Source organism: Corvus cornix, chromosome 6, assembly GCF_000738735.6.
Source record: "Corvus cornix cornix isolate S_Up_H32 chromosome 6, ASM73873v5, whole genome shotgun sequence".
Classification (NCBI taxonomy): Eukaryota; Metazoa; Chordata; class Aves; order Passeriformes; family Corvidae; genus Corvus; species Corvus cornix.
In genome coordinates, this window is record NC_046336.1 from 11,433,291 (window position 1) to 11,447,497 (window position 14,207).

General features: G+C 42.0%; 1 protein-coding gene across 1 annotated transcript in view; it reads right to left on the reverse strand.

Annotated features, from left to right (window-relative positions):
* Positions 1–14,207, reverse strand: part of SORCS3 (sortilin related VPS10 domain containing receptor 3) — a 276,531-nt gene that overhangs the window by 178,847 nt on the left and 83,477 nt on the right. The window contains 1 exon segment of the mRNA XM_039553918.1: positions 9,033–9,100. Within this exon segment, the coding sequence (XP_039409852.1) occupies positions 9,033–9,100 (68 nt within the window).

Here is a 14,207-nt window from a genome sequence, read left to right on the forward strand (position 1 = left end):
ATCTTTAAGTGTGGCTTCCTGCAAAAAGTTTTGCAGTCGACATCCAAATCTCATTAGAATGTAAGATTAGATAACTCAACCAAAGGAGCAGCTCTTTAACGAGAGCAGTGGAATTGCTTCTCCAAATGACAAAAGAAGACATGGAGTAGCCAATTCCTGTTAACAGGTGCGGCTCTGCTGATGCAGCAACAGTCACAACACCCACAGGATCTGCAACAGCAGGTTCTTGGCTACAAACTCCCTCCTGAGCACTGCCTTGCTGCTTCTAAACAAGTAGGCAAAGCACTACAAACACACCCTACCTGCCAACCCTGACAAGATGACTTCATAGGGACAGTGAGGCTTCAAAAGCACATTTGCTCTCGACAAAGCTTCCTCTGACCTTCTCCACCAAACCCCAGAACTAAATGCCTGGGAACATGACCAGAGCTCAAAATTCACTGCTGATGAGATAGGATGTCTCCTTTCTTGGGGATTCGGAATCAAAGAAATTCACCAACAAGGACAGAAAAACTATAATAAATACAGCATGTATTAGCTGAGAACACAGGGACAAGCATATTTTTCCAGCCTCCTAGAACAGTTTACTTTTTTCCACAACAAATTTCATTAGTTCACACTAAGATCCTCATGTTTACAAATCTACACCAGAAATATCTTTTGGCATTAAATTCCCTAAATTTCCCATTTTATCATCTAGTTTTCTGGAACGGAATGACCAGAGATCTGAGCAGGTTTAAGTTTCCATTGACCCAGCTGAGTGCCTAAAAGGAGTGGCTCAAAAATTAAATTATGCCAAAGATATTTTTTTGGTTGGTTTGTTTTGGTTTGGGGTTGGTTCTTTGGGTTTGTTTTTTTTTTTTTTTTCAAACTACAATTTCAAAGAGCACTTCTAGGCCAATAAAACACCTTTACTTACACAATGTGGTAGCATCCAAGAGACACCAACTGACGGAGAGCCCACCTGTGATGCAGAAGACTCAAATCCCTTGTTTGAATAAGACAGCCACAGTAGAACCACCAAATTACAAATATTTGTATTACCTGTTAATCTGCCACAGAATATTCTGGGGAAAGTATATGAAAGATAAAAGCATGACTTCTTCTCCAAGTCTCTCATCTAGTTCTCTGGACTCAGAGATCTCCAAATCCCAAAACCACTTATATACTGTGAAATATCAAATCTCCAGCACAATCCCAGCTATTCTATTGGAATACTTAAAGCATGAGTAGCTCATTGCTGACAAACAGGTAACAAAAAAGACATGTTTCTGCAACTCTGATCCAAAAGCTGTAGACTTGTCTGTTCCTTCAATGTTATAAAATAATTCATGTAAGCCATAGGCTACTGCCAGACTATCACGTTATTCAGCCACCAGTAGAAATATCCTCCATTAATTCACTGAATCCCCTTTTGAAATCCCTTTATGCTTTTATTATTTCTGCCTCCCAACATCCTGTAGCAATGAGTTACACAATGTAATTACTTGAGGAATAAAAAAGCACTTCCCTTTATATTTATTCAGAGCAACGGCTTGAACTTGGATCTTCCACACGTAAGATTAGAGTGAGTCTCTCCGTGGAGAGATTCTCAGTCTCTCCTGTTGCAGCTCTTTTGCAGAATATAAATAATTCAAGAGGGATGGCTGGGGCTCTTACCTGAATCGTGGAAAATTAAAACAAAATGCAGCATGTTTTTTTCTCTCTACGTTTTGTTTGGAATTCCACTTTGGTCCTGAGAACATTCCCTCCAAAAGTTAGGAATTTGATAAATTGCCTTTTCTTCCTGCTTCCCTGTATCCAGCCAGAAAACAAGGTGTATCCAAAAGTTCCCAGGTCTACTTATTATATATGATCCCAGGAGCATCCCAACAGCCCAGTCATCTATGAGATCAACACATATGTACAAACACACAACCTCTCTAGACCTGTTCAACGAGCACATTCCTCACCTGAACAGATCTGCAGCTTCCACTGTCAGTGACCAGCCCAGTCCTCCAACAGACACACGATTGAACATGAACAACTTCAGCAAAGCAGTCGCACTTTCAAGCTGCAAAAGCTGTGTGAATGGGGCACAGAGTGGGGATGTGTAGCACAGGTTGGACAGGAGTTACCTGCACACGAAAATGTGAACACCTGTGCGCCCACCATGCAACACCAAAATGAGGTTCTGGGGCAGAATGCAGCCAAAGCCAGGATTTACCTCTGTCTTCAGAGATTCACAGATATAAATAAAGCACGGGCATTTTTTTTTTAATTAGCAGATTACCTAAAACACCATTACAATCTGCAGTTCTGTTTTTATTAATTCTCTCCAATTCAGTAGGAATTCCACCACAGCGTAGGGATGAGCAGATGCAGGGGGAAGCATATTAATAAATCATAAGTGTCATTAAAATTTGTAAACTAATATCTTCTGGGAAGTCTTGGCAATTAGTCTCAGGGCAAACAAAAAATTAATAAATCCAAAAGGCCCCCTGTCTGATGACATCCCTGCCCTCACAAAAAGGTCATTGATGAAGCAATTAAGAGACAACAAATGGACTAGTCAGCAAGTTGGTTCACAAAAGACAAATGAGCTCCATAAAACAAGAGGAATAAAACACCCTAATAAGCAAAGGTGGGACTTCAATCCACACACCACCCCGAGACACGTACAAATTTTAGACTCCTTTGCTGGGCTAATACTTTTCACATGATTTTGGTCTCCACCATCTCTGAGGCAACATTAATGTGATTAAAGCAAGGAACCACCATAAAGCAAAGGTGTGAACATTACTATTGCCTTTTTGGAAAATCCTGTGGGATATAACAGGGCTAGGGAAACATCAGGAAGGAGACAAATGAAACTTCTCTACAGAAGTTAGCCTTATATTTAAAGAATAAAGTATTAAAAAATGAAGTCTTATCTTTATTACCATTACTGATTTTGCCTAATCCTAAAGCATAGCCCTGAATTTAAGATAAGCCTATTAATTTTTATTATTGGTTCCCAAAACAGACATGTAAAACAGTTTTAACTCACACTATCCCTTTGTTGCAATGACAGCATCTCCTTCTAGTCTGAACTGCAAAGAAGGTATGTTCTGGACACTACCTGGAACTCTGGCACATTTGAGGAGAGCTAAACCTATGGCTCATTCTGTTCAACTCCTTGAATACACTTTTTTTTTTTTTTTTTTTTAAATTACCATGAATCTTCCCATTCAGCTCCACACAGCCCAAGCAGTTCTGAATAATCCCTTCAGTATATTTCCTGACACCCACAATGAAATATTTGTTTAGCTCACATTATTTAACAAAGGGCCACCATCTTCATTTGGCAGCAGCTAGCTCAGGAGTGGGCCAACATGCAGCTACTGTGCACGTCCCAAAGAGTTCCAGTGTGGCTCCTAGGCCATCTATGGCATCTTTGACTGACAGCCAGGCTGAACTGAACCAGGGTAAATGGGACCACCCACTGTGGGGAAATGACTAATCATCAAGAGTACCAGAAGCTAAGAACTGCATTACTCTGGGAATGTTGCTGAAGGTGTGCACTGACTGCAACTCAGGGTGCTGGGAGCCTCAAGGAACAACTCTCATCTCACACTGTGGTCATCTGCTGTGGCTCCCCATTCCCTTGGTTCTTCAGCAAACACAGTCTGCACCTAACAGCTCTCAACCACAAAGATTTTCATAGGTGGCTCCCATAGCCTCAAAAAGCTAGCCAGAATTAAGCTAAGCTATTTATGCATTCTAACAAACAGCAACAGTAGAGATGCCAAACTTTTGGTTACCGTGGTTTTCAAATCTGAGATCAGGGTGCTTGCACACACAGCTGGCTCCTTCCCTCCATGCCCTGATGGCTGACTGCAGATACAAGAAACCCTTCTCCTCATCAGCACAGTATTTCTGCACTTTGCAGCATTATTAAAAAGTGCCAAAGAAGATGCAGTAATGGGAAGCATTACTACTTTGAAAATCAGCTCCATTAATTTTATGCCTGAATACAATCATCCAGAAAATAGCACATATCGAAGATGCATGTCATCAGCACAAAAGTGGAAAATTATAAATGTAATCAAATTTGACAATACTGAGAGATGAGATGTCAGCTGCTGGTCATGGAGACTGCATTTCAATACAGCAAGCTCCAGAAAACTACAGTGCCCCAGTGGAGCCAAACCAGTACCAAGCAAGAGGTCGTGGCACAAACCAGAATTTGCCATTCACAATGCAGTCTAAACTATGTATTGGCACTGGGATAGAAACACTCTTAAGAAAGCTCTGGCTGTGCCATGACCTATTTCAGGTTTGGCTTGTTCCACAGAGGATGATATGGAAATTTGAGTCAGGCTTTTTGAATCTCCAGACCCCTGACTTCTTTACACACCAGTCTTAGAGGCTGCTACATTTGGAGCAAGCAGACTGAGCCCCAGTTCCCAAAGGGCACTTCACACCACATTCACCCTTTCCCACCCAGAGCAGCCCTCCCTGAAGCCAGCTCTGTGTGCCACACACAAAGCTAGGGCACAGAAATCAGCATGAGCTGGGAAATTATTGCAAAGACAAAAAATGCTAGAGAGATACTGACATATGCTGAGGGTCTCTGGGGACTGTGGGAGGCTTAAGAGGCAAGTCCACGGGAGGAAACAACGTAAAGCCCTCTGGTAATTCAAACAGAACTGAATGAAAGAGCAATGCACGACATAAGGCAGCTTGCAAGCAAGCTGAGGGGTTTTTACTCCTCTCTGCTCCAAACTAGGGTTGCAGCTGCTGCATTTTGCAGCTGTCTCTATTAAAAAGCTGAAAGGCTTTTTTTCTAACTCAACAAAAAGACTAAGACAACAGACTAACCTCTTTAGGCACTGCAGCCGCAAGAGTAAAAAAATGCTTGGGGATTTTTGACTGCTGCCATGGAGACACAATTTCTTGGTTAATAAACAAAACAAGAAGGAATATATATATATATATATAAAAATTCCTTCATCAGAGTTTTAGCCTCTTAAACAGAAAGAGTTAGTCACAATTTTGGGTTAATGCATGGGCCAGCATTATGTACAATCAGATAATTTAGCTGGGACCACAGCCAGAGGAGAGGAACTCCAGGGGACCCATCTGAGGGGGGTAAAACGGTAGCAGGGACTCAGAGCTGACACATGCAAGTGCTTGCACTTTGGAAGAAAATCTAAACTGCTCCCCAGTGCCCAATTAGCTGATGTGTTGCAGTCACGGCTGTGGCATTGATCATAAACAGCACCTTGCTCGCTTGTGCTTCTCCTGTCTTCTGGATCGCCCTGTTGTCTCTCTGTCTTCACAGAGATTGAGAGCTCCCTCAAGATTGAGAGGGGAAGCTGTCTTTTTAGGTACTTCAATCCAAATAAATAAAATAAATGAATGCATTCCTGAGTACTAAAAAAAGGCAACAATGGCAAACGTTCATTCCAGTTATCTTAGCAGAAAGAAACTGCTCAATAGGCACTGGTTGAAACAGTTGAAAACATTTCAAATATTACAATATCAATTTTAAATATTTATCCAGAATGTCATGTTCCCACAACTTTATCTCAATACTGTGCATCTTAAACAATTCCTGTGAAGCAGCCTGGCACTACTCCTTAGAGAGAGAGTTAATATTTCATGACAGATCACTCCTGTATGCTTACAGTTCCTCATGGACAATGAAGTTTGATGCAGGGATCCTGGCCCACAGAGAGTTTGGGAATTAGAGGTGCTCCAACAGCACTTCAAATCAAAACAATATAAGTTTACAGATTTAGAGGGAAAATTCTTTTCCTTTTGTTGATGGAGAAGAGGTATTAGTGGGGTGAAAAAAAAATTCTACAGATGTGGGAACCTAGAATGCCGAGAATATTTCTCTGCATTCTAGGTTCCCACATACAGAAAGTATATGTCCATCCCTTAATCCATTTTTTATTTAAAGCAGGCTGGATTCTTAACTACACAATTAGGTAATTTGCTAGGAAATGAGAAGTGATGAAGGGTTTGCATGTCTAAAAGCTTAAATAATTTTTACAGTTCTATTTGTTGACCCATGAAAAAGACCTCTCTCCAGAAATTCATAAATGACTCATACCATCACAAGTATAGTAAAGTAACAATAAAGTAGCTTCCTTTCATAGGAGGAAAATTATCACCTCCACTCAACTCAGTGGGAAAAACAAAAATCTAAACCACAACTGACAGGTATCTCCTGTGATGGAGAAGAGATGTGGCATTCACAAGGAAGAGAGTGTGTGTGGGTGGTTTTTTTTTCCTTGAAGCTGGCTGCTTCAAGGCTGGCTGCTTCAGTAGCAATAGAGACCTTTTCTGTGATTGTTTGAGCCCCAGAAGCAGGAATTTGGATATTAGAGCAATGCCTGTGTTCCTGCATTCAAATGCTGACTAGCATTTCCCCTGTCTTAAGCTCATATCAGCCTGATATAGGAGCAGTTTCTCCTGTATCTTGTAACTTCTAATTCTCCTCTCTTCCTCTGTTGCTCTCACTCCCTTTTTTAATTACATTCAGGATGTTTTCTTATTGATTTACTTGTTTTTGTATTTAGATGCAGGGATTAGAAGTTCTTTTCATATGGCAATTCAGTTCTCCATTAAACGAAGCCTCTCATGCTAAAATCCAGGGGGAACTGAGGAGATTTTGATGCATGAAGCATGTGGAGGCAAGATGGTATTTGGAGATTGCACTGCACTCTGCTTTATCTCAGCATCCTCTGCCGTGTGATTCATTGCTCTCAGCCACAAAAGCCACTCTCCTCTCTTGTGCAAGCAACTGTATTTGCCGAGTGGTCAGGATAGATATCATACAGCACCTCTGCTCAGATGGGCAGGACTCCTGGCTAGCAGAAAGGATTAGTTGTATTTCCAGAACACGGGAAAAAACCCAAAGACCTTGGAAATGTACAGATCATCTTCTGATACTTACTTGAACTTGCATTCAGTTTGTGACCCATCTGGGGGCCCAAAGAATCTACAAAAATTAACTAAGAAAAGCAAACCTATTGCCAGGAGGCTTACATTCCTTCTGCAAAGAGAAATCCTCCTTTTAAAAGTTTCAGGGTCTCAAAAATGAAAAGAAAATATTGAAAAGCACCAATTTAAATAATGCAAAGATTTAGGGGGCTGCAAGTGCAAACAGAACAGAAATCCCAAGAAAAGGAGTATTTCTCTGGCTTATTTCTTACACTTAGTATCTATTTGCATTTCTTCAATGTCCTTTGCAGAGAAACTAAAAAATGCTCTCTAGGACTCCACACTCCCCTGCCAAGTACAACATGGCTTCTTCCTGAGTTGTCCAAGCAGAAAGTAAGGTTTAGAGCCCAAGAGCTCTACTTACTAGTTCTTCCCCTTAGCTTTCCTCATAGACCTAGGAAAAGAACATGGGAGATTCTATTCTAACTTCTCAATCTCTTTGAGTCTCCAGGCCCCTCACTGGCCCCTGTTTCACTGGAGACCAGAAGTGTTCCAGAACATGCTGAAACACTCCCACAAAGCAGTGTGTTTTCCCAGCTGACCAAGTGTTGGATGCTTTCAAATGTACTGATGATGAATTACATTTCCATCACTTTGGGAAACTTCTAAAAGGGGTGCTGCTATTACCTTTCTGCAGAGCCCAGGTGATGCTGCAAGCTCAGGATTAAGACAAGGTTTGCCTGTTTGTTACATTATTTATGCAGAGCAGATTGTTTAGCAATTATGTTTAAAGTACAATCACAGTGCCATTTGTACTTGCTATGTAAAGAGGCAAAAGTTTTTTAAGGCATTAATACCTTGAAAAGTACCAGGGTAAGTGGAAATGACTGTTCTCTCTTCTTAGCTGCATGGTTATTTATACTTTTGCAGATTACCATGGTGCAGTGCAATTAGGCTTCTTAAGTACTGTTCAAATTGAGAAGTTTCAAGAGCTTTACTGAATAATTAACCCTTAAATACATTTACAGGAATAAAGCTGCAGCAAATGGCCAAAGCCTTCTCCAAACAGGGGCTTTTAAATTACTTCTGAAGAAAGAAGAATGAGAGACCATCTGCCAGGGAGGGCTCACACCCAAGGACTGGCTACAATGCACTGACTATTCCACCAACTGCACTATGAGCAGGTTTCACAACAGCTGTAATACACCAGGTGAATCTGAAACAAGGCACTTGGTCTCACCAGCCCCTGTCTGCTTTTTCATTCTTTTTTTTTTTTTTTTTTTTTTTAATATGTCCTTAGGGTAAAAAACACCTCATAACAATTCTGTTAAAGACATACCCTTTCCATGCCACAGGCAGGATGAAACCATTTGGTGATTTCAAACATCAAGGAACTGACCTTGGTGTTTATAGGGGTGAGTTTGGGGGCTGAGGGGATTTTAAGTTATTTCTTTGTTTTAAATGCAGACACACACTTCCAAACACACGCTCTGTCCAGAAGCGTGTTTCCCCAGGCCAGGACAGTCCATCTCCTGTGGCAGACTAGGAATATGGCAGCTATGCAACACCATCCATGTACATCCACAGTGGAGAAGGCACCAGCACCTCACTGTGGCATCTCTAGTCCTTCAGCAGCTACTCTCCTTACAGCTCAACAGAGACTCACTACCAAGATGACCATCTCAGCTCAGGTGAGGAACAAGGCTAAGATCAGCTAAGATTATATCAGCACTGTGTTTTCTACCTTCTCAGACACAGTGTGTACCCATCTGTAGAGCCTGTTCTCATTGCCAGCCTCACAGCAGAGAGAGGAAGGAAGCGACTTGTCTAAGGACACTCAAAGGTGAGAATGAAACCAAGCTCCTCTGTGTGCCAGGGAAGTGCCATTACGTGATGCAACCCTCCTGTTTGCAGACCCCACTTCATTAAAAGAATGTGTCCCAATCATGTATCCCTTTTCCAAAAAGCAACTCCAGTTGTCTCGGAGTCTCTCCCAGCTTCTCCTCTGATGAACCCAGATACTCCCCCACGCCCACACCCCAGGTCAGCCCCCAGTTTTACAAGAGACACAGTGCAACCCTCCATGCCAGTTGCTGTGATTTCCACAATCCACGTACCTCCACAGTGAGCTCTCCGTAACACTCCCCAAGTTGAAGTCGTAGAGCTTTGTCAGAATGAGAATCACCTAGAGAGGGGAAAGGGAGGGAGGGAGGGAGGAAGACAGAAAGGGAAAAAGGAGAAAGAAAAGGTTGCTGTTAGATTTTGTAATGATACACAAGGCATCTGAAACCACCCAAAGGAGAGCTGAGCATTTATCCATTAAAGTTGCAGTATTATAGGATAAAGTAGGTTTAAAAAATAAAATGGGAAATCAGTATCTTAGTGCATTGTATAACCAGTAACACTTATTTTAATCTCAACATGTTTTGCATTTGAAATAAAACATGCCACCAGGAATTAATCAGACTCTGTGAGCTGACCTCTCTGCAACTACAATTATTCAAAGTCAAGAATGGAATCAAATGCAGCCTTGTTAATTCAATAGCTCAATCTAAAATTACAGTCAACTTCTTTTGTCTCTCAACATGCTATCACTAATTATGGAGTCTCCATGGAAAGAACTGGCAAGTTTGTTTATGTAGATCCCCATCCAGCAAAACAGTCCATCTTGCCTAGAATCAGCTTTGTTTTCTCCATCTGCTGTCACTGACTCCAAAGCATGGGAATTCCTACATGCCATCACCTTCCTGCAGTGGTAAGAGGGACATGGAGCATGGCATTCTGCTTTTGCACTGAGCAAGACAAAACTTCACCTGTATCTTTAGTGCTCAGAGTCAGAGTCAGAGGCTCCAGGACTCACTGACTTTCTGAAGAGAACACTCCCGAGTCATGCCCCTGCAAACTGAGGCTGGGGGAGAAGGGAGTTAAGTAGTACACAGGGGACCACAGAGGAATGTAACTTCCCTCTGAGGTACCTGGTGCTCTAACCTCAGATTTCACAGGTAAATGTAATCCTCCTAGTTACAAGCTACATTGCCCAATGCCCTTCTCTCCAGAAAGGCAGTTACACGTTCTGATAGCTTGGGAGCCTCTGTGCTCTCTGTGTTGGGATGGGAACTTGTGCAGAAAGAATAGAGGTTTCTCAATGGAAGGTAAAGCATTTGAGCATCTGCTCCTTGCCTTTTTAGCATAACTAATGTCATACATTTCATTCCCTTGGATTCTACAGGACCAGCCTGAAGGAAGAGCTCCAGGGCATCTCTTCATTATTGTTTTGCATCATTTTAACATTTCAGCATCATTTCCTCCTTGCAGGATTCAAGCACAGGCCAGTTTCCCTCACATCTGCTCCAGCTGTGAGAGAGAGCATCTAGGGCAATGAGCCCCACTGCCTGGGTGGGGTTTGTTAACAGTTACTTCACAGTTTGCCTAAAAGGTGGGTCCAAGTGAGAGATGTGGCTCAAATGGCTGAGTTCATTAATGTTTTCCTATGCAACAAGGATCTTTGCTAATACAAAAGCCAGGCCTCCCTCCCTCTTCCTCCTCCCACAGCAGTGGGATCAGCCATACCTTTCATTGGGCTTTCCCAGCTGAAAGGCTGATGGGTGCAGAGTTTAAAGCTTTGCAGAAAAATGCCAAAGGATTAATCAATAACACAGCTGCTGCAGCACTCGTTTACTGTCAGCATACTACCAGGAAAAAACCTGTTCAAACTGTAAGGGACCTTGGTACGTGACTATGCAGTCAGTGCCCAACTTAATGACTTTAGAATAGACGCTCCAAGCATTCCTCCCTCTACTGGATTCACTTTCACCATCCCCTGTTGCATTTTTCCCTTTATTTCCCCACGCAGAGACCTTTAGGAAGAAGATAATAGCCAAGCTGCTTCCAGCAGGGTGTGAAAAGAAACCTGCCCAGCAGATTTGAGTCAGCATATGCAAGTCCATGTCAGCTGAAACCAATGCTATGCTATGGGGAAATAAAGCTAACATTCTTTTTATCACAGCTTAAACCCTGCACACACCTTTCCATACAAAAGGGGAAGAGCCAGCTGCAAGCTGCAGCAACCAAGGTTTGTATGGTTTGTGTGCCTCCTCACCTTACATCCAGCAGGGCAGCCTTCTCCCAGCTAAAACCCGATGAGAATGACATTTTTAGGATGTTCCTTATATTCCCACAGGCACTCAGACAGCACTCCTCTCAAGAGTCTCTAGGAAGCCATGGACTACAGCACAAGCCCTGCCTGAAATTACATGCCTCGTATTGCTCGCAACTATGGTGAGGTTTCACAAAGTTAAGTTTTCAAGTTTCAGAGTCTAAGCACATTGAAGACAGCTGAGTTCAGTGAATCCTGGATCCATTCCTAAACACAGTAAATAAAATCCCTGTGTCTTGGTCAAATTTCAGCAGATCTACCTTTTTTCCACCCTAAATTGCAATTACAACTAAAGGCAGCATCCATACTCTCCCAGCTCTTTGTGTGTCTCTCCCTAGATCACCTATGCCCTATATTTTTGAAGACATCACTTATCTGTTACCACCCTGCAAATACTAGGATAACACCAGCTTTACAGAAGTGGGCTGAATGCTACTCAGCTCCTGGGTATAAATTCATAGTAAAAGCACATTGTTTAGTATGACTTTCCTGGATTTTTGCCCAGGATGACTAACATCCATCTCTGCTTGTTGGTGGTCATGGAAAGCACAAGCGTGAGCATTCCTTTGCAGTATCTTACATGGGGTCCCAGGAAATAGCAGGAGTTGCCTGAGGCAGTGGTAACACCTACAGCAACCTGTCCCTAAAATCACTCACGACATGAGCCCAGCCCAGGCAGCATTCCCACACCATAGCCCCAGACAGCTTCCACTCTGCTCCCACTTGCTTTTGAGACAAAACACCTCAGACTCAATAAAGGTAACTCTTGCAATGGTTTGGGAGTTTGAAAACCGGGGAGGATCTGAGCATCTGAACACACAATCTTCCCAAGAAAAGCTGCAAAAGCACTTTCCCCCCACACATGAGACCATGAGACCACAGTGCAAACACAGCTGCTCAGGAACCATCACGGGGTTGAGACACAAACCAGAGCCTGAAAGGCAGAGCTGGTTCCTGAGTTGTCTCCATGGGGTGTGTTTGACACAGCTCAGCAGAGGAAACTTCAAACCCTTTCAAGGGGATATTCTGAGGCCCCATCACATTGCCCCAGCCATGCTACGAAGAAACAAGAAGCAGCGGCAGATGTGGGAAAGCACCAGATTTTCTAAGACATCCTGTTGTTTGAATGCTTTAGTTGAGAAAGAACAGAACAAAATATTAGGAAAATTGGACACATTTTCCAAAACTGAATTCTGACACGAGAAAGAAAAATTAAAAAGGGAAAAACCTTCGTTGACTCAGGCTGAGACATTTGCTTCCAATTTCTGCTTTGTAGTTGAAGAAGCTCAGCTTGTTTTTGTCAACCCTAACAAATAACCTTGTTTTTTCCATGCCAGTGTAATTTTGCATGAAAATCTTGATGATTTTCATTTTAAAAGCTGAATTCTACTGAAAATTTGAGATTTTACATTTAAGGCACTATTTCAAAACAAAAACATGATCTTCCCTGAACTGAGAGAAATCTGGAATTGCCACCCCGTAGAAAATGTATACTCTGCAACATAAATTAAAACGTTTTTCTCTGGGGAAAAGAAATAAAAAATAATAAAGTTCCAAGCAATTCAGAAACAGCAAAAACTTACACTTAGGAATTATTTAATCAAAATAAAGAAAACACCTTTATAGTGCCAAATTAAATTGTTTCTATTCATCAAACCAATCTTTCCAAAATTAATTCCAAGTCAGCTCAATGTTTAACTGCATTTTATTATGGGATCATACTTCTCATTTCAGGAAATACAGCTCAGATATGAAATTTCCTCATCTCCTGCAGGCCAGGCTCCATGCACTACAGTGTGCTTCCCAGGACACCCCAGGGCAGCTGCCCCTTGGGACACCAAGCAGCTCAGCTGGTTGAGAATGAAAAAAAGGGAAAGAGTCTGTAGGACTGAGTATGGAAATAGGAAGGCTGAATTACAGCTCCCTTAAGGCAATACAATCCCTCTGGAAAATGCAATTTCAAGCCGAGCTTACACAAAACTTAATGACCTGAATAATTTAACAAACTGTTTTGGTTTTGTAGACAGAAATGGGAATGAAGAAAGGATAATCAGAAAAAAATATATTTTCTTTGGAAAGAAGTGATGTTCCAGTCCTACAAGAATTTTCCTATGTACTTTATTTTTCACAAATGCATCTCCACAGTGCATATAGGTTGGAGTTTTTTTCACTGTCCACTAAATACCCTGCTTTAAGGCTTATATAAAAAAATGCCAACACCTGCCAATCATTTACCTTCAATGGTCTTTACTTCAATACCGATTAAGAGCCTCTGGCACTGAGGAATCCTGACATAATGCTCTATAGCATACTAAACCACTAAATCCAGACTTAGTATGATGGACCTCTTCTTAAAATATAAGGCCAGCAAGCATCCAAAACTGTCCAATTCAGCAGCCTTGAGTCTTGACACAACTCGGCTGGCATGAAAGCGGAAAAATTACAACCAGGAACATTAGCCCACATTTCATTCCATCTCAAAAACACATCCCTGAACAGATCCCTATTATCCCTATTGTTCAGACAATTATCAGGAATCTCCAAGCCCACAAATCACAAAAGTACTCAGAAGCTTTTCAGAGTATTTGCTGGCATAACAATCTTCCATGCCAATAAAATTTTACTACGAAGGAAAATTACTTTAGTTCATTAAACCCACCTCCAGATCTTGCCAACTCTAAACGGGCAAAGTCCTTTGCATATACCCCACAGTGGAATATATAATGTCTGTTTCCCACAAATTAGAGTGCAAAGGCACTGCAGCTCCTTCAGCAGCTTGGCAATGAACCTCAGAACAAGTGAAAAGCACCACATCAAAGGCTGTCATGCTCCTGTGTAAGGGGACACTCGTATTAGAGACACGAGAGGGAAGAGCACAGGAGCCAGAGAAAGCAGGTGATCATTTCAGACAGACGTCTGAAAGGCCAGCTCTGATTCACTTCATGAGACATCTCTTCTCTAAGTGATCCTGCTATATCAGCTCAGGGATTAACACAACTCATCAGTAGCCCTGTGCACATATTTGCCAAGTGTAATTAATAACGAGTACAGGGATGAGCACTAGGCAGCACAGAGCACAGCAGAAAGAGGGCAGGCAAATTTACATGTAAAAAACGAGAGCTCTCCCCTCACTTGC